The sequence below is a fragment of the Hakea prostrata genome, chromosome 6 (genome assembly GCF_041222555.1).
Source record: "Hakea prostrata isolate BN-2017 chromosome 6, UWA_Hpros_2, whole genome shotgun sequence".
Lineage (NCBI taxonomy): Eukaryota > Viridiplantae > Streptophyta > Magnoliopsida > Proteales > Proteaceae > Hakea > Hakea prostrata.
Genome location: NC_142605.1, coordinates 31,413,969 through 31,434,222, shown reverse-complemented (window position 1 = coordinate 31,434,222; position 20,254 = coordinate 31,413,969). Strand labels below are relative to the sequence as shown.

General features: G+C 36.3%; 3 protein-coding genes and 1 pseudogene across 4 annotated transcripts; all 4 read right to left on the bottom strand.

The window, feature by feature from the left end:
- Positions 1 to 1,430: 1,430 nt before the first annotated feature.
- On the bottom strand, positions 1,431 to 3,359 carry LOC149013367 (7-acetyl-epi-neemfruitin B aldo-keto reductase-like). The gene is made up of 4 exons (XM_089158540.1): positions 2,810 to 3,359; positions 2,458 to 2,701; positions 2,193 to 2,372; positions 1,431 to 2,056 (listed from the first exon to the last, which is right to left on the bottom strand). The coding sequence occupies exons 1-4, from the start codon at positions 3,121 to 3,123 to the stop codon at positions 1,829 to 1,831; spliced, it is 966 nt and encodes a 321-aa protein (XP_089014666.1). The 5' UTR covers positions 3,124 to 3,359; the 3' UTR covers positions 1,431 to 1,828.
- Positions 3,360 to 7,926: 4,567 nt separating this feature from the next.
- LOC149013366 ((1S)-1,7-diacetoxy-luvungin A aldo-keto reductase-like) lies at positions 7,927 to 9,470 on the bottom strand. The gene is made up of 4 exons (XM_089157959.1): positions 8,919 to 9,470; positions 8,588 to 8,831; positions 8,308 to 8,484; positions 7,927 to 8,173 (listed from the first exon to the last, which is right to left on the bottom strand). The coding sequence occupies exons 1-4, from the start codon at positions 9,230 to 9,232 to the stop codon at positions 7,949 to 7,951; spliced, it is 960 nt and encodes a 319-aa protein (XP_089014085.1). The 5' UTR covers positions 9,233 to 9,470; the 3' UTR covers positions 7,927 to 7,948.
- Positions 9,471 to 10,948: 1,478 nt separating this feature from the next.
- Positions 10,949 to 12,962, bottom strand: LOC149013365 (7-acetyl-epi-neemfruitin B aldo-keto reductase-like). Its single transcript, XM_089157958.1, is given in 5 exon segments — positions 10,949 to 11,489; positions 11,991 to 12,050; positions 12,052 to 12,171; positions 12,273 to 12,516; positions 12,609 to 12,962. Coding segments are annotated over 5 exon segments (963 nt in total). The 5' UTR covers positions 12,923 to 12,962; the 3' UTR covers positions 10,949 to 11,264.
- Positions 12,963 to 17,589: 4,627 nt separating this feature from the next.
- On the bottom strand, positions 17,590 to 20,174 carry LOC149013364 (non-functional NADPH-dependent codeinone reductase 2-like; annotated as a pseudogene). Its single transcript, XR_016173892.1, has 4 exons — positions 19,758 to 20,174; positions 19,422 to 19,665; positions 19,144 to 19,324; positions 17,590 to 18,682 (listed from the first exon to the last, which is right to left on the bottom strand). The product of XR_016173892.1 is annotated as a non-functional NADPH-dependent codeinone reductase 2-like (transcript).
- Positions 20,175 to 20,254: the final 80 nt, after the last annotated feature.

The window sequence follows — 20,254 nt, the reverse complement described above, 5'->3', positions numbered from 1 at the left end:
CTACTAAATCTTCTATAGGAAAATGAACAACTTGGATTAGATTGGAACCTAACAATTTATGTATTTATCTAGCTAAGTAACATATCTATCATTTTCTTTTGGCATTAAAATTTTTTAAAAAAAAAAAGGTGATCTACATGCTGTTTGGACAGGATTGTGTGTAGAAGTCATACAGGCTCGATAACTTTATTACGTTTGGCTTTTCTTTTGATTGACACCATTCCAAAGGTGCTGAAGTCGAAGAATAAATGGTCCCCTTCAATTACAACAACAACAACAACAACAACAACAAGTGTTGTTTCAAACCAAATGGAGTTAAGGACATAGTTTTGTGCTTTCCAATTAACTCTATTTGAGGTTATATAAGATATAAGGCCTTAACTATACATATCATTTCTCACCGCTTCTCTTAAAATTATCTTAGGCCGGCAGATATTTATTTGTAGAAGCAACTGCAGCATGCAGTGGACTGTTGAGATTGTGCCATGTATACAAAAACCAATTGGACAGTCTCTAATAAAAGGGCAAGATTATGTTGTAAACATGATTTTCTATTTTCACATTAAAGGATTTAATATTTTCCAAATTTACAAAACAAAACCCCTAGCTCTACCATCATTTGCTTCCAACTGAAAATATTCTCAAGTTGACTTGAAGGTGGAACCACAGTTTCGATCGGGGATTCCATCTGAACAGTAACTCGCATGATCAAACTGGTAAAAATCTTTCATGGCTGTAGCAATAATCACAAAATATCCTTTGATATCAGTCCTCCATTTTTACTAATTAGAGCTAGATCTACTAGAAATATAATATAGTATTTTAGGAACTCCAAGAACAAGTTTGAATTTCTGCCATTTTCCAACCACGATTTTTTTTTTAGCTTAAAAATCGTAGAAGATTAAAGCAAGCACAACCTTAGGCTTCTCACATCACTGCTTTGGAAAAGACGAGACGTACCAAATTCAAACCATGAAACCCACTTCAACATGCGAATATCAAAATCAAGAATTACAATCATACATTTGTAGCATGATTTTTCCAAATTAAGAATCCGAAGGATGAACCATGTTTTGGAACCCTGATAGCTTATTCCAATGACCTACTAGCTATAGGTTATTGTTGGTGGAAGAATCCATCTCTCACTATGATTAAGTTGCAAAGGATGAAACAATGTTAATAGTGGTAATCTCAAATTAGGGTTTGCAAAATAAGGGTTAGTATCAAGTAGAGCCAAGGTTTTCTTTTTGCAAATTTATAAAATATTAAATCCTTTAGTGTAAAAAAAGAAAAAGAATATCGTATTTTCAGCACAACCCTGTCCTTTTAATTAGAGACCGTCCGATTAGTTTATGTACACATGGCACATTCTCGATAGTTCGTTGTAGGCTGTGGTGGCTGCAACAAATAAAAATCTGGTACGCCAAGAATATACAGTACTATTCATTTATTTATTTTTTTCCATTATTTAGAGGTTTTAAAACAACAATTAAGAATAATAGAACTACAACCTCACAACTCATCAAACAAGTGGATGGATTAACAAGCAGGCCACGAAGACTCTCACCTTATTCCTTCCTCAAAAAATATCATAATATTTTAACCCAATAGATGAAGAATATATACATAAGAGAGAGAACATCTTCTTCTTCTTTCTTTCCTTCCCTTTTCTTCTCCCCACTGACTCTCACAAACAAACTGATACAAGACAATTAATGCCAACACCATAAGAACAAGAAGAATGCAGGTGATGTTAATAATTATTTATCATTCTTATTGTCTCACCCATCTGGACCCTTATGAAAGGTACACCAGCATACCTATTTTATCATGGCATCTCCCCATCCCAGAGCTCATCAAGAGACTTGTATGGGCCATCTTCTGAGATGTATTCCAACCCATCGATCCCTTTACTTTGCGAAATACCATCGATCTTCTTCAGCTCCTCTTCACTTAGCATCCAATCAAAGATCCCAGTATTCTCTTTCAATCTTTCCTTGTTGAAACTCTTCACTACTATGCTCACCCCTTGCTGGTACAGCCATCTCAAGCAGACCTACATCATGAATTAGCAAGCCAAGTTTATATTAGTTTTGTGGGCAATTTCTCACTTGATTTTCCTGTTAATCTGCCAATCATAAATACAGATAGCAACCTAGTTTATATATACAGATGAAGGAAATTAATCTCACCTGAGCAACTGTCTTTCTTCTTTCCTCTGCTATCTCTTTTAGTACCTCACAATCCATAACTCTGTTGCTCCCCCAAGATGTTCCTTTGGCTCCCAAGGGAGAGTAAGCAGTCAATAGTATTCCCTTTTCCTTGCAGAACTTTGTTAACTTCTTCTGCCGCCAAAGTGGGTTCATCTCCACCTTGTAAACATAGAATAGATAACCTTCTCTCAGCTTATGTTTTGCTTCACTATATAAAATATAGAAAATAGACAAACAAACTCACTTGATTGATAGCTGGAGGGATCTTTGCAGTACGAAGTAAATCTTCAAGCTTCTTGCAAGAGAAGTTGCTGACACCGATAAATCTAGTGAGGCCAAGCTTCTGACACTGCTCCATTGATTCCCAAACAGACTTGAAATCCATGGGGAGAAGGTCTTCCTTCGTGAAGGGCTGATCATATTCCCCTGGTTTCAGACTTACAGGCCAATGGATGAGATAAAGATCAAGGTACTCCATTTGAAGATTCCTACAAAGGAGCAGAAACAACTATAAGAATTTTTCTTTTTTTAGAAAAAAATATATACTTAATACTAAATTTTAAAGAAAAAAGCTTGATTTGAGTTTGATTTCATACTGGAGAGTCTTTTTGAGAGCCGGAAGGACTAGGTCATGGTGGGCATCAGAACACCATAGTTTGGAGGTGATGAAAAGTTCATCTCTGGATTTGATGAACCCCAAGTTTATGGCTTCTTGGATGGCTTCACCAAGAGGCTTCTCTGATTGATACAAAGAGGCCGTATCAAAGTGTCTGTAACCAAGTTGTATTGCATCAAGAACTGCTGGCTTCATGGTTTCAGCAGCACTGAAGGGATAGACTGCCGTACCCAGGCCAATAGAAGGGATGCCTTGGCCTGTGGCGCCCATAGACAATTCTGGAATGCTTGCCATCTCTTCTGGGTTGTGCTGCTTTGCCACAAAAACAGACTTTTTATATTGCCATTATATATCCTCATATTATGTATGACGTTTAATGACTTCCTGGCAATCAGCTCTTGCATTTGACATTGTTAATGCCTGTGAATCTGTGGTAGTTCTTCCAAGCAAGATACCTGTAATTAAAATAATAATGATAATAGCAAATTTTGCTTTTGCTTTTTCATAAATATAATTTTTACCCAAGCACACAACTCACCACTGGGTCAATTAAGTGATCAGCATGCTCTGTTTATCATGGAAAGAAAAGAAGAAATAAAAAGTAGCATGAATGCTCTTATCAAACACAGCATGCATTCTCTGTTCTTTTTTCTTTTTTGTTTTTGTCTATTTCTGAGGTTTTAAATAAGGAGATTCATGCACTAGCAAGAAGTAAGTTCCATGCTAGTCTTTTGTCCCTCTTAGTGCTTGGGGACCGTATGATTTTGTTGTTAATCATGCTTTACTTTCGAGTCCACAGCTTTTCTCATTGGTTAACCATTGGTGTGATCACAGGGGGCAAAGTGCTCTTTGCAGTAACAAGAACATTTTGAGCGCTAAGATGTTGGCCATCAGGTTTGCTGATGACTTGAACCTAAAACTGTCCAGTTCCTCTCTGATTCAAGGCTCTGCAATTCAAATTATCACTGCAGCTTTTAAACCTGTGTGTTTGTCCTGAGTTCAATCGAAGAGATCCATGAGCTACAAGATAACGTTCAATTGTAGAGGTTTATTCGGTTTTGCAGTCGATGGTGGTTCTCATTACTAGAACTCTTATTGTAATCATATGCCTACCATGGATGCATGAATAAGAAGTAAAAGAAATTTTCTGGAAAATGTATTTGATACATTGGAGATTATCCCATCAACTCTATCATTTGGACGAGGGTTGTAATTTCAACCCTTTCTAACTCTTTCGAAAGTTTTAAAGATTCACAATGATAATCAAGTGAGTGTAATTTTATAATACATTAAAACTAATCTACTAAACTATAAATACACCAATTTTAATGTGGAAAAGCTTTCCAATATGGAATGAGTGAAGATCACATTCAATTATCTTTTACAGTGGGATTTACAATACTTTCTAGACAAATGCTAGAGGTTACTCAGACATCAAGAACAATAGAACTTCTTATATAAAATTAAGTACTCATAAAACAAAGTGGATTAAGAATTGTACAAAATTCTCATCTTAAAACAAATCGATACAAATAATATATTTTAGGGATAATTACTATTGTCCCCCTGTACTATAGCTTAATTACTAATGTATCCCCTGTACTTTTTGAAATTACTAATTCAACCTTCAACTTTGCTTGTAATTACTATTGTTCCCCTACTATTAAACTCCGTTAGTTAAATGATGATATGGCATATTTTATTTATTTAAAAATCCCAAATTAACCCTATAGTCTTATATTATTTATTTACACTTTATATTAAATTACATTACTATCCTGAATAATTAGGGAAAACTTAAACCTATTTAAACAATCTTCTTTCCTAGTCTAAAAAAGAGAGAAATCAGGAATACACATTTTCAAATTTCATATGTACTTTTCATTTGGTAATAAAAAATAGTAATTCCTATTTTTTGTGTTATTTTTATTTTATTATTTACTTTCTAGTTTAATGTTATCAGTTTAAGAAGTTTCTACTTCCAATAGATTATTATTTATTTATCTAATTTGACGTTAGCTATTTTAAGAAGTCCTACTACCAATATGGTGCCTTTTTCTTTTTAATTCAAGATGATAAAAATACACATGTAAAATTATTTCATATGATTTTTTTTCCTAAATGAGAATAATATTTTATTTGGCATTCTTTTTGTAAAAGGGCAAAATAGACATTAAACATTCAACCTTAACGGCCGCTTAACACTGTTAGAATTGAGGGGGGCAACAGTAATTTCATAAGGAGTAGGGTTCTTTTAGTAATAAAGCTATAATACAAGGGGGCAATGTAATTATCCCTATATTTTAACCCAATATGAGCAAGATGATTGAGATCGTCTGCTTCTTTCCTCCTCATGTTCCCACTCTTTCATGACAAAAAATCGATACAAATAATACCATCCATTGAAATAAGAAGGGGAGAAACCCCATTTTCCTTCTTACAATATATTTAAGAGTAAATTACAGATTGCATGTTTTAGTATAGCTTAAACTCTAGGTTGCACGTGCCGAATTACAGATTACACACTTTCAAAATTACAAGTTGCATTATCATCATTTTTCATCTAAGATTTTGTTCTATTAAGTTAGAAGTGATATGTTCATATTGCCTTCATTATAGTATAATGATCAATCTACCCCCCATTTAAACTCTCTCACACCCAACTCTTAAGTAGGTAAAGGAATTCTCCCATCACCCATCTTCTACCTACACCTCACTAGACCACCACTGCCAAAAAGCACCCCAACCCTCCCTTGCCGGCGACGACCCCCTTCACCGTCCTTGTCGAAAAATCCCTCATGTGCCAAGAATAGTATTATTCATTTTTTTTTCTGGTCTGTTTCCAGGTTTGTAAATAAGAAGATTCATGCATTAGCAAGGAGTTTCCATGATTAGTCTCTTGCCCATTTTGGTGCTTGGGACCATAAGATTTTAGTGTCAATCATGCTTTACTTTGAAGCCAGAAATTTTCCTGATTTGTTAGCCACTGGCCTTGATAACAGGGGGAGAGTGCTCTTCGGAGTACCACGAGGAATGGCTGACAAGAACATTCTGAGTGCTAAGCTGTTGGTCATCCAGTTGCTGATGACTTGAACCTACTACAAGTCCAGGTTCCCTCTGAATCTCTGATCCAAGGGTCTGCAATTCGAATTCCTGCTGCAGCTTTTTAAACCTGCTTGTTTGCCCTGAGTTTGACTGAAGACATCCATGAGCTACAAGATGAAATTGATAGCTGCGAGTTTGAAGAACACACTGTTCAGGAAGCTAGTTTGATGCGTCATGTTGGTGACCTGAGCTCCATTTCAGTTTTGAGGGTGTCAACAGGTTATGTCTTGAGGCATTTGGTTTGGAGATCAGTTCTAAGCTGGGGAACTAGATCCAAATCTGGACCAAGATAAAGCAGAAGTTTGAGATCAAACTATAGAACTTACTTAAAAGTGAAATATTACCGATCTGCTCCACTTTTTAACCCGAGGGTGGGTTTGGGTTACAAAATAACTAAGCCTGATAGGTCAAGTAAGCAAGCAAGCCAACCCAGCCCGGCTTTACCCAACCTTGTGTTAATCTAGTTAAATTAGAATTATATAACCATTGAGTTTGAATAATTATCTAACTAATTATCGCATTAACCACCCCCAAGGTTATATTTAGCTTAGTTGGCAAAAACCAACACTTTATTACTAAGAGGTTAAGTGTCAAAATCTCCTTAGTGCCACTAATCAATGAACTTTTATTTGTTTTCATAATTATTTGTTATGTTTTGATCTGAAATATTATTGTACCGATTTTGGAAGATTGACCCACACCGACATATTTTGGTGGATGACCTAAATGATCCATTTGCAGAGATCTGTGATGGAAGCGGAGGGTTTGGAGTCGATCCGTTTACCCGATTGGAGTCTATATGTTATTGAGAGATTTGAGATTTACAATTAGGATTTTGAGAGAGAGTTCTTATAACGCTTTCCATGGCGATTGGTTGTAAAATCTCCTTATGTTCTACTTTTCCATAGTGGAAAATTTCTTCTTCTTCGCCCATGGACATAGCATACCACATCGGTGTGTGAACTACATTAAATCTCTGTGTGTTTTAGTTTTTATTTCTTTTTCGATTCACTATTTTCATGTTGTTTGTTCTAACATTATAAATCATCGCTAATCCAACCCTATCAAGGTTAATCAGGGCAGGTCAAGTTTAAGAGATCCCTTGGCAAAGATTGGGTAGAATTTGGATTTTAGATTTAAGTCCTAACCTAATTTGGTCCATTGACACTCATAGATTACAATATTGTCTACACAAATGCTGGAGGATAATCAAACATAGGAACAATAGAGCTTCTCAAATAGCATTCACAACTTACAAAACAAAGTGGATTAACGCCCTTTTTTTATAAATTCTTATTCTCTATTATGTCTATTTAAAAGAAATAAGTACAAGAATTAATTATTGGTTAAGAATGAAAAAATGAAAAATAGTTTGGTGAATTTTATCAAAAATAAATTATGGAATGAAAAATAAATTTGGTGTCAAAATAAAAAATCGTTAGAAAATAATAATGAACAAATGATAAAAGAGGGAAAAAGTATAGTTTTTATTAGAAAAATATGTATTGATTATTTTACCATCATCTTAACCATAAAGTTTTAAGTAAACTTGTGCATAAATGAAGAGAATAAAATTCTTACTATAATTCATAATAGACAAAAAGTTCATTATAGACTTTGGAAGTTTTTTTATTATTTTAAATAAAAATAAAAGTGATAATAAAGTCCAAACAACTTAAAATAATAAGAAAACCTCATAATGGATAATGATAATTGAACAAAAAGGCGAAATTTTAACCTCAACAGGAGCAAGATAATAGAGATCATCTCCTTCTTTCGTTTTCATCTTCCGACTCTTTCTTGAAAACAAACTGATACAATATAATACCCTCCATAGAAACAATAAGAAAGAAAACCCATTTTCTTCAAAAAAAATTTTTTTTTTTTTTTTATAAAAAAAAGGAAAAAAAAAAACAAAAAAAAAAAAAAAGGAGGGGTAAGTGAACAGTTCCCACCTGCCCTGGTAAAATGAGAACGACGACCCAAACACACCTATCTGGTGATATTAAGCTATCTAGATCTCCCCATCCCAAAGCTCATCAACAGACTTAAACGGGCCTTCTTCTGAGATAAAGTCCGGTCCAAGGAATCCTTTATTCTGGGGAATACCATCGATCTTCATCAGATCTTCTGGGTTTAGAACCCAATCAAAGATCTCAAGGTTCTCCTTCAATCTTTCCTTGTTGAAGCTCTTTACCACGACACTCACCCCTTGCTCGTATTCCCATCTCAAGCAAACCTATTCATGACATAGCAAACTACTTGTTATTTTAATTGACAATCTCTCTCACCTTTCTAATTAGTTTTCTGATGATAAATGTAGTTAGCAATGTGGGTTCTGTATGTATGGGGAAGGAAATTAATCAACCTCACCTGAGAAACTGTCTTTCTTCTTGCCTCTGCAATCTCTTTTAGTACCTCCCAGTCCAGAACATTTTCCCTCCACAGTGTTCCTTTAGATCCTAAGGGAGAATAAGCAGTAATATGTATTCCTTTTTCCTTGCAGAACTCCCTCAGCTTCTTCTGCTGCCAAAATGGGTTCATCTCCACCTTATGAACAAAGAATCCATAACATTTCCTCAGCCTTAACTTCACCAACTATTTATTTTTCTTCACTACAGAAAATCCAGAGAAAAGAAACAAAAAAACTCACTTGATTGATAGCTGGGGGGATCTTTGCGACACAAAGTAATTCTTCGAGCTTCTTGCAAGAGAAGTTGCTGACACCAATCAATCTAGTGAGACCAAGCTTTTGACATTGCTCCATTGATTCCCAAACAGACTTGAAATCCATAGGGAGAAGGTCTTCCTTCTTAATAGGCAGTTCAGGTTCCCCTGGTTTCAGACTTACAGGCCAATGGATAAGATAAAGATCAAGGTACTCCAACCGAAGATTCCTACACAGCATAGAATCATTTAGAAGAGATGGAAAAAGATTTACAATACAAAATAAATAAGAATCTTGATTTGAGTTTGGTCAATACTGAAGAGTCTTTTTGAGAGCTGGGAGAACAAGGTCATGGTGGGCATCAGCACACCATAGTTTGGAAGTGATGAAGAGTTCATCTCTGGATTTGATGAACCCCAAGCTTTGGGCTTCTCCAATGACTTCACCCAGAGGCTGCTCTGATTTATACAAAGCGGCCGAATCAAAGTGCCTGTAACCAAGTTGTATAGCATGGAGAATTGCTGGTTTCATGGTTTCAGAAGCAGTGAAGGGATAGTCTGCTGTGCCCATGCCAAGGGAGGGGATCCCTTGGCCTGCAGCTCCAATAGATACATTTGGAATGCTTGCCATCTCTTCTTGCTTTTGCTGCTTTGCCACAAAATACAGACCTGCTAGCTAGATCACCAGTCATTCATACCACCGTTTTATAGCTTCTCTGCCATTAATGTTGATCGCTCAAGAGTAAAAGACCTTTCTACCCTTTATGTGTTCATATGGGAGTCTATCCTTTATCAAAAGACATACCTCTAAGGCTCTACCCTAACGCAACTCCTCAGTCCTCACATGAAGAGCTTCACAGGAAGTTAGTTTCAGAGCCACAAGACAAAGGAAGAATCTCAGAAGTAAAAAAATCGATTCCAACTGGACTCGCATGGATTAGAGGTCTTTAATATATCTTTTTTTCCCTTGTAGACCAAGACCCTTAATTAGCTTAAGTACGGCTCTAATTAATTATCAATAATTCTTGTTTGACTCATGCTCTTATTTATTTTAAGAAAAGAATCATAAGATACGGCTCTGGGGACTCATAATTTAAAACCAAATTCAGTTGCAGAGCCAAGAAAAAACAAGTGTGTTATGTATTTGACAATTCTGTATTTGTGTTGATGTATTTGACTTGTATCCAATTTAATGAATTTATGTTATAATTTACATCATGAATTGTCAAGCCTCCCAATCATCGCATCTTGGTTTTTGATGGGGTGTGCAAAGTGTTGTCCAGTAGAACGGTACAACCTAAATGATTTAATGGGTCGTCCCATTTATCTGATTAAATTTTTATAAATTTGTACCATATGTTCTCTATAGAATCATTTATGAGATTTGAAATTTCACTTTTTGGATTATGGTGAAAGTTTTTATAACATCATTCTAAAGGTTGGTAGAGATATTCTCATTGTAATCCTCCTTGTACAACTTACATATTAAAATTCTCCTTCTTCTCTAGATGTAGTACATTGTTTTGATTTGTGAATCACATTAACTTTCTGTGTTTCTTAGTGATGCGTCCAGAAAATGTTTAGCCTCCAGATCCCTTGATGATGGCCTGCAAAACAAAGTTAGATGTGGCCTGACCGTGGGGTTAGGAAGACCATCTCTGAAGCTTAAGTCAATTATTAAACTAATCACCAAGGCTCTAGCAAGTTGCAGAGCATAATAATGAATATATAATTGGAGAACAATTTAGATACCTCTGGAGTAAGTTGATCATGTGCTTATATAGACCTTACCTTCAATTCTTGATCGTTGAGTGAAGTCTTGATCTCCTTCGGTGGCCGTCTAATCGTAGGGTTTCCTTCTAGATATTTGGGGACGCAATTAGTTATCAATCTCGGCACGTTTCCCTCACTGCTTTGCTGATAGTTGCTTCCTACAAGTCAGCTTAGTCTACCGCAAGGTTTGGGAGATCTTACCGGACTGATAATTGAAATTCGGCACCTTTATGATCATTAAATTAGGCTTTAGTGGGTCTCAGCTACGGTCTAACCTTGATAAAGATTATGAACCCAGTCCATAGGTTCGGTGCAATTTTTCTCGTCTCACTTAGATTTATTTACTATTTTTGCTCGTGAATTCTGAGGGTTCGTTATAACACCATTAAGTACCAAAACTCGTACTATCAGTATAAGTAATACTTAGAAATAGGAAGCTAGGTATCTGAAAGTCTGACAAGTGATAATCAAGTGACTATAATTCTATACCACATGAAAACTAATCAATTAAACTACAGACACCAATTTTAATGCGGGAAAAATTCTACCCAAAAAAAAAATTCAATGTGGGAAAGCTTTCCAATATGGAAGGAGTGAAAATCACCTTCAATTATCATAAACAAACAGTGGGATCACAATAATTTCTAGACAGATGCTGGAGTTTACTCAAACAACAAGAACAATAAATCTTCTTAGATAGCATTAACAACTCCAAATAAAGTGGATTAAAAATAATGCGAAACTCTCATCTCAAAGTTCATAAACAGATACAGAACACACGGTGAAATTTTAACCCAGTATAAGCAACATGATAGAGACCATCTCCTTCTTTGCTTTTTATCTTCCCACTCTTTGATGACACAAACACACCTATCTGTTTATAATGTTATCTAGATTTCCCCATCCCAAAGTTCATCCAGAGACTTAAACGGGCCTTCTTCTGAGATAAACTCCAATCCAGGATACCCTTTCTTCTGAGAAATACCATCGATGTTCTTCAGCTCTTCTGGGCTCAGATTCCAATCAAAGATCTCAAGGTTTTCCTTCAATCTCTCCTTGTTGAAGCTCTTTACTAGTATACTCACCCCTTGCTCATATGCCCATCTCAAACAAACCTACATCATGAAATATGTTAGAATGAACACTAGAAATCACGAAAATTTGAAAAAGAAAAAAAAACAAATAGAATACTAAAAAAAAATAATAGAGATCCTTCAACCAATCACCAGAATGATATATTAAAACTCACCCTAAGGCAAAAATCTCAAGTCTCACAATATGATCTCATAGGAAAACATTGGTTAGATTTTAATGGGAAACGGGTCAATCCATTGGGTTGTACCGTGCACTTACACCAGCTCCCACTAGAAACCGAGATGAGGGATGGGCTCTGTGCTATTATCACAGGTATCCCACATAGGGTTGTTCAGGTTGTTCACCAAAATATATAAGTAGTGTGGGTCTATCTTCGAAATCAGGGGCAAGAATTCAGGTCACAAACAAGCTACTTATTATTTTGATTGTCAGTTTCTATCACTTTTCTTCTAGTTAGTTTTCTGATTATAAATGTAGTTAGGGATATGAATTATACATACAGCGAAGGAAGTTAACCTCACCTGAGCAACTGTCTTTCTTCTTGCCTCTGCTATCTCTCTTAGGACCTCGCAGTCCAAAACGTTTTGACTTCCCCCACAGTGTTCCTTTAGCTCCTAAGGGAGCATAAGCAGTAATTTGTATTCCCTTTTGCTTGCAGAACTCCCTCAGCTTCTTTTGCTGCCAAAGTGGGTTCATCTCCACCTTATGAACAAACAATCCATAACATTTCCTCAGCCTCACCAAGTTGTTTATTTTTCGAATTCTCCACTGAGTAAACATAGAAAAGAAACAAACAAACTTACTTGATTAACAGCTGGAGGGATCTTCGCGACAGGAAGTAATTCTTCGAGCTTCTTGCAAGAGAAGTTGCTGACTCCAATGAATCTAGTGAGGCCGAGCTTCTGACACTGCTCCATTGATTCCCAAACAGACTTAAAATCCATAGGGAGAAGGTCTTCCTTCTTGAGAGGCAATTCAGGTTCCCCAGGTTTCAGACTTACAGGCCAATGGATGAGATAAAGATCAAGGTACTCCAGCCGAAGATTCCTACACAATAGAAACAGTCACAAGAGCTAGAAGAAGATTCACGGCACACTATATAAAATAAGAAGCTTGATTTGAGTTTGGTTAATTAATACTGGAGAGTGTTTTTGAGAGCTGGGAGAACAAGGTCATGGTGGGCATCAGTACACCATAGTTTGGAACTGATGAAAAGTTCATCTCTGGATTTGATGAACCCCAACCTTTGGGCTTCTTCAATGACTTCACCAAGAGGCTGCTCTGAATTATACAAAGCGGCCGAGTCGAAGTGCCTGTAACCAAGTTGTATTGCATGGAGAATGGCTGACTTCATGGTTTCAGAAGCAGCGAAGGGATAGACTGCCGTGCCCATGCCAATGGAGGGAATCGCTTGGGCTGCAGCTCCAACAGATACATCAGGAATGCTTCCCATCTCTTCTTTCTTTTGCTGCTTTGCCACAAAATACAGACTAGCTAGCTAGATCACTATAGAGAGTCATTGACGCATGCACCACCCATTTATAGCCACTCGCTATATTGCTATATCGGTTGTTCAAAGATTAGAAGACATTTTTACCCCTTTTTGGGATCCAGATTCCCTCTATTTTGGGTAACAATTAGCTTTTGATTATCCTCTCTCTTGCCTTTTTGCCGTTTTCAAAGTGATATAATTGATGCGGAGAATGCAGGCTCCACGCGTCTTCATTAAATGGATACCCGCACTAGCAGGGTATGGATAGAATTAAAGTTAGTTTTATAATGATTTCCTTTTTACATTTCTCTCTAATGATTTGACATAAGCGTGGCGGATTCTAACTCGTTTGCGGGTTTGACGCTCACTTCATTTCACTTCTTCTGTATCTAAATCCTCTCCATTAAGGTGGGCTCCTCACCCATTCTTGCACCCAGCACTCGCTCTGATACAAATCTACTCTCAATTTTACTTGTGTCATGCGCAATAACGTAAAGAAGAATTTTGGACCGTCAGATCCAAAATGTCTGAAACTTCAATGGCCAAGATCGAAATTTTGATCTAACAATATGTGAGTAAAAATTCTTTTGCCAATGGAAGGATAGTGGAATGGTTAAGAACGTCACTTCTCCGTGGAGAGATTGTGGGTTCAATCCTTCCCGGCAGCACATGTAATATCCTCATCCCCAATTTCCCTACATATAAAGCTCCTTAGTTACAAAAAAATGCTTTGCTGGCAGCACATGTAATATCCTCATCCCCAATTTCCCTACATATAAAGCTCCTTAGTTACAAAAAAATGCTTTGCTTAACCGTCATGAGTATTCCATGCGTACGATTGAAGCATTGAAGCAAAGTCCATCTACTCGCCTTTCAAGGATAGATCTATGTGTGAGGAAGATTAAAATCCTTTCTACCCAAACTGCTCATATCCTCATCCTCCTACACTCATATAAGGCGTAACATAGTATCACCGAAGTGTACTTAAGGGCAAAGCCAAAATTCAAGATGGGGTTCAAATAACAAGAGTATGGATCATCTCTCCATCGAGAGAATACTAATGTTTTTTCATCACACATATTGTGTGGACTCTACTAATTCCACATTTGAATTATTATTAAGAATTGAAGAATTAATTTATAATTGGGATTTAACCTTCTTCTTCATTTAAATTAAGATTTTAATAGTAACCCTTGGATAATTATTGAGAATAATATTTACACCCATTATGTTTACCTTAAAAAAATTCCAACATGGAGGGTGGAAAAAAATTAAAAATAAAATTAAATAAAGTAATAAAAAAAAAGGGGGGGCCTCAGGCCCCTAAGTAGTTCAGCCTATTGGCCTATATATCCTTGTTAGGCTTAGTGTGGGAGGATGAAAACACCGATATATAGATTTAGGTGGAGAGAATCTTTATTTGTGTGAGCGTGGAAAAATAGAAAAATGGGCAGTTAGGTGGAGAAGATCTGCACTAATCTTACTCCCTTCCAAATGGAAGAAAAAGACAAAGTCAGTTTTTCTAACAAGTGAGCATGAACCTAAATAGGAATAGCTTTATGGCTGATATTTAAGTAGATTGCACCCATAATGGTATGAATTACAACTTCAGGAGAGTGATTTGCTGATATATATCACTATTGAAGAGACTTACCAAACAAACTGCTGAAGAGAGATACAATCACCTTTTAATTTGTGTGTTAGTATTGCAGGGAGAATATGACACTTAGCTCCTTGTAGACCTTGTTAGTATTGCAGGGAGAATATGACACTTTGCTCCTTGTAGACCTTTCATACTTTGATAATGATAGTTACACTTCTTCTCAGTCTTACCAAGCCTTGGCTGACTCTGGATAGAAGTCTGTGTGCTCGTCTCTCACTTCTCCACTATAAATTAGAGGTGGGGTTTATATTTGAATGCTTACAAAATGAATCAAATATCATTGAACCTCAAGTGAGCCATTGATCTCCTAAGTTGTGATGAAATGTTTGAAAGGAGCACAAATCAGACATCTAATGTGACTAATAGAAAAACTCTTGTAGTCACATCTTTAAAATTAATTTAACTTCCCTAAATAATTTATATTTTTGTTTGGAAACTAACAAGCTGATTTTTTTTTTCTTTTTTAATTTCTTAAAAGTCCAACAATTACATTAAGAAATTCCATGAAAAAAGGGGTCGTATTAAAGGTATTGTTGTTGCTTGCTAAAATCAGCAAAACGGAGGATTTTGCCGATAGTTCGTAGTTCCCCCCCCCCCCACACCAAAACCAACTTTGCTTCCAACAGTTGGATCAGTCCACAAAAATTTGATCCGTCTATGTCCAACCATAAAAGTTGATAGCAATTCGTGAAAAACAAGTGAGACGACGATTTTTGCGGTGACTTTGTCGATTGAGAAATAGGTTCGTCGACGGTCTTTGTAATGAGCTCATTCTAATCCATATTTTTCCCCCTTTTTTTCACAAATTAGAAATACCAAAATCCAAAACAAGAAGGGGAGAGGAGCAGCGAGAAACAAAGTTGGATTTCCATAATTTATTCTGCCAATTCATTAGATCTCCACAAAAAAAAAAAAAAAATGTCTTCAACTTTCAACAGAGATGATACTGCTCCCTTGTTTGGCTTCCTCTATAATTGTCTTTCATTGAGACAATGTGAGAGAATAAGGACAAAACAAGTTAAAGGATGAATTTTTAATACTTGTAGATAAGACAAGTTGAGAGCGAAAGGAGAATACAAGTAACATGAATGACAAGGTTAACCCTCGAGAGTGAACGGTATATTAATTATATTGAGCCACATTTAAATCTTCAAGTCTTCAACACCACACATTCTCTCTTTTGTCTTTTTCAAAATTTGTGGCATCCAACTCGAGACGAGATGACAGAGAAAGAAGGAGAGCAGGGGTGGGTGAGTCAAACCTAAAAGACGCACTTTCCCTTATAATCAGCAAAAAATTGCCAAAACTCAGCAAGATTTCGATAAAAAGCGCTGATTTTTCGCCGATATTTGGTAAGATTCAGATCAATATTTAAATTATTTTATTTTATTTTGTTGGCTAGCTTTGGATAATTTAACTACACTCAATTAGTTGTGACAAGAGGCCTCATAACATTCCAATCTACATTTGAATTGTTGGCTTCTATAAAATAAAAAGGAGATTTTGGTGACATATGCATATCTTATAATTTGAATACCTTTGATGTTTGTCCGATTCTGGGACTAAACCTACCCTCCCAATGAACTATAGGCCTGTAACTTCTTTGACTGTTTCTAGGGCCGCAAATGGATGCATACAAGAGACTGCAAATTACCTTTCAGTTAGGGGAGTAGTATGTGTTCTTCGATGTTTCTTCACCATAAATTCATGTGGGACCATATTTGAATAATAATTTAAAATTTTTAGATATATGATTGTCGGTGTGTCCCATATGGACTGGTGCAGAGTCAGGATTAAATATTGGGCGGCAAATAATAAGTCCGAATCATTTTACCATAGGACGAGCATTAAACCACCGCACATATTGTGGGATTCACATCTTCTGTAATTCTTTTCCCTACAATTCCCTTCTAAGATTATGCCATGTAGCGTTTAAGTAATCCAACGGTTACCCAATTCAAACTAAATTTTTTTTTTTTGGTATAAAGGCGCTTTTTATATATGGGGATAGGGATATTACATATGCCGCCGGCAGGAGTTGAACCCATGACCTCTCCACTGAGAAGTGGGTTCCTAACCATCCTACTACTCTTCCATAAATTTGAATTTTATTTAAACTCTAGTTTGTTGGGTGACCGTTGGATTACTTAAATGCCACATGGCACAATCCTAGGAGGGAATTGTAAGGAAAGGAATTACGGGGGATGTGAATCCACATATTGTGTGGGCTCATGTGGGACTTATCATGGATTCACATCATCTGTAATTCCTTTCCCTGCAATTCCCTGTAATTCTCTCATCGGATTGTGCCATGTGGCATTTAAGTAATCCAAAGGTTACCCAACAAACTAGAGTTTAAATAAAATTCAAATTTATGGGTGAGTTTAAATAAAATACAAATTTAATTTAAATTGGATAACCATTGGATTACTTAAATCCCACATGGCACAATCCCATGAGAGAATTACAAGGAATTGCAGGGAAAGGAATTACAGACGATGTGAATCCGACTTATCACTTAAATAAAACAATTAGTTTTGTAATTAAATTGAAAAAGTAATTAAATTGAAAAAGAAAAAATCAACTAGTTCGTGCTTCGTAATTTTCTAAGTTTTCTAGAACAAATACTGGAAAATTTGAGAGAAAGAAAGAGAGATGGAGAGAATATCTGATAATCATGGAAATGATTTTAGGGCATGTTTGGTTATATGAGTCTGGAGATTTCAAATCTATGAAGTCATAATTTATAAAATTAAATGTTTGGTTGTGGAATGAAATCTGGGGATTCATCCTAAAAATCTATTTGATTGACGTGACTTTTGTGAATGTGCAAATGTATAGTTTTTTTGAAATCTTTGGATTTCACCCCTTACCCATAAATCTACAGATTCATATTTTTAGTGTAAAAAGGTGAATATCTAGATTCATGAAATCTAGAGATTTATACAACCAAACGGGTATAATTCTCAGATTCATGTAACCAAACATGCCCTAGATTTCACGTGTGCTAATATTTTCAAATTTTCTCAAACTACCTAAGTTATTTGTGAGAGATGTGAGGAAAAAAGAGAGAGAAAATAGGGAATAAAAAATGAGACACAGGAAAAAATAAACAAGAATAGAGAGAAGCATTTATAGGGATAAATTTACAGTGAGTTACTTTCTAATTATGTTTAAACTTTTTGTTTCTTAAAAGTAGGGTTTTAATGGTAAGGGTTGGATGTTGAATAAAAATGACATCTAACCCTCATATTTATCTTAAAATTTTATTGTTAATATTGGGGGATGGCAAATAATGGTATTTTACATGTAGAATGAGAAAAACTAGGAAAAAAAAATAGGGAAGTAATCAAATTTTATAAAAAATTGGAAGGGGGCCACTCGCCCCTATACCCTATAGGTCTCCGCCACTGCGTATGGGCTCCACTTGATTTTGTGATGAAAGAAGTAACGGGAGCACAAATTGCTTCCTCGATGGGAAAGTAGATGATACAGACTTGTATACAACATATATCATCATTTGTACATACCCACGCCCAAAACACGATTTCTTTTGTAATTTGTTCATTTATTTCTATATGGAAAGATAGTACCACTACCACACACCAATTTCGAAAGTTAATCCCACTTTGAAACATTGGAGAACACATTCTCCTTCTTCCCCTTTGTCATCTCTATCTTATAATAATAGAGTGATACAAGATAACACCTTCGAGAGAGAAACATGAAGATTGAGAAACAGGAAATTTTTTCTTCCGAAGGCTTTTGCAAAAGCAGAGTTTAGGGGATAATTGTTTTTATGGAGTCTTCACCCAAAACTTTGGTGTTTATCATGCTATTTCTCCATCCCATAGCTCATCAAGAGACTTGTATGGACCATGTTCTGAAACATAATCCCATCCAGGGGACCCTTTCTTCTGGGGAATTCCATCGATCTTCTTTAAATCCTCTTCGCTTAGCATCCAATCAAAGATCTCAAGATTCTGTTTCAGCCTTTCCTTCTTGAAGCTTTTCACTATTATGCTCACCCCTTGCTGGTGCAACCATCTCAAGCAAACCTATATCATCATAAATTTCCAAGCTTTTATATTATTTTCATGGACAGTTTCTCTTACCTTCCTGGTTAATTAGTTGCATGATAAATATAATTAGCATTATCAATTATCTTAGGCAAAGGAAAAAGCACAACAGGTCTCAAGGAAATCCATTCTAAGGTAGAGATATAGTATCTTATGATCTCGTGAGTGTGCTTGTAGATTTTAATCTTAAGAGTTTTTACATGTTGCACACTATAATGGGGAATTTGAGCACCTCACTATAGTGGAGATCAAAATGAAGGTCAAAATATTGATCTCGACTGCTCATTTCGCATAAATGGTTCAAAGCAACTTTTACAAAAACGAGTGATGGAGAATCTCGACCCTGGTTTTGATCTCCACCATATGCAACACGGTTAATGTGCATCACTCAAGCAATTTCAATGTGGAGGTATACACACACAGAAGGAAAATGACCTTACCTGAGCAACTGTCTTTGATCTTGCCTCTGCTATCTCTGTCAGTACTCCACACTCCAAAACACTATTACTGCCCCAAATTGTTCCGCTGGCTCCCAGGGCAGAATAAGCAGTAATCAGTATTCCCTTTTCCTTGCAGAACTGCTCTCAGCTTCTTCTGCTGCCAAAGTGGGTTCATCTCCACCTTATAAACACAGGATTCATACATTTCTCTTTAGTTTATTTTTCTTTTCTACAGTAACCCAATAGAAGATATGGGGAAAAAAAGAAGAGAAACTCACTTGGTTGATTACTGGAGGGATATTTGCCACACGAAGTAAATCTTCAAGCTTCTTGCAAGAGAAGTTACTGACTCCAATAAATCTAGTGAAACCGAGCTTCTGACACTCTTCCATCGATTCCCAGACAGACTTGAAATCCATAGGGAGAAGGTCTTCCTTGTTAAAGGGTTGTTTAGGTTCCCCTGGTTTCATACTTAGAGGCCAATGGATGAGATAAAGATCAAGGTACTCCAATCGAAGATTCCTACACAGTTTAAGAAACAGTTATAAGAGAGAGAAATCTATGTAGAGTACAAAATTGAGAAGCAAAGGGAATGATTTGAGTTTGGTTCATACTTGAGAGTCCTCTTGAGGGCTGGAAGGACTAGGTCATGGTGGGCATCAGCACACCAGAGTTTGGAAGTGATGAAAAGCTCATCTCTGGATTTTATGAAACCCACGCGTAGTGCTTCTTGGATGGATTCACCAAGAGGCTCCTCTGATTGATACAGAGCAGCCGTATCAAAGTGCCTGTAACCAAGTTGTATTGCATCAAGAATGGCTGATTTCATGGTTTCAGAAGCTGTGAAGGGATAAACCGCCGTGCCCATCCCAAGGCAGGGTATGCCTGAACCTGTGCCTGTGCCGCCGATAGGTATTCCTGCAATGCTTGCCATTTCTTCTGGTTTATGATGCTCTGCCGCAAACCCCAATCTATATAGATTTTCTTCTAACTTTTCGTTTTCTAGCAACGCAGAGCTGTTTTTGTGGTTGAAAGTTTGACTATTGCTGAGGTATTATTAATTTCCTATATCTGTTTAATAAAAATATTTTAAACAAAAGAAGAAAAAAAA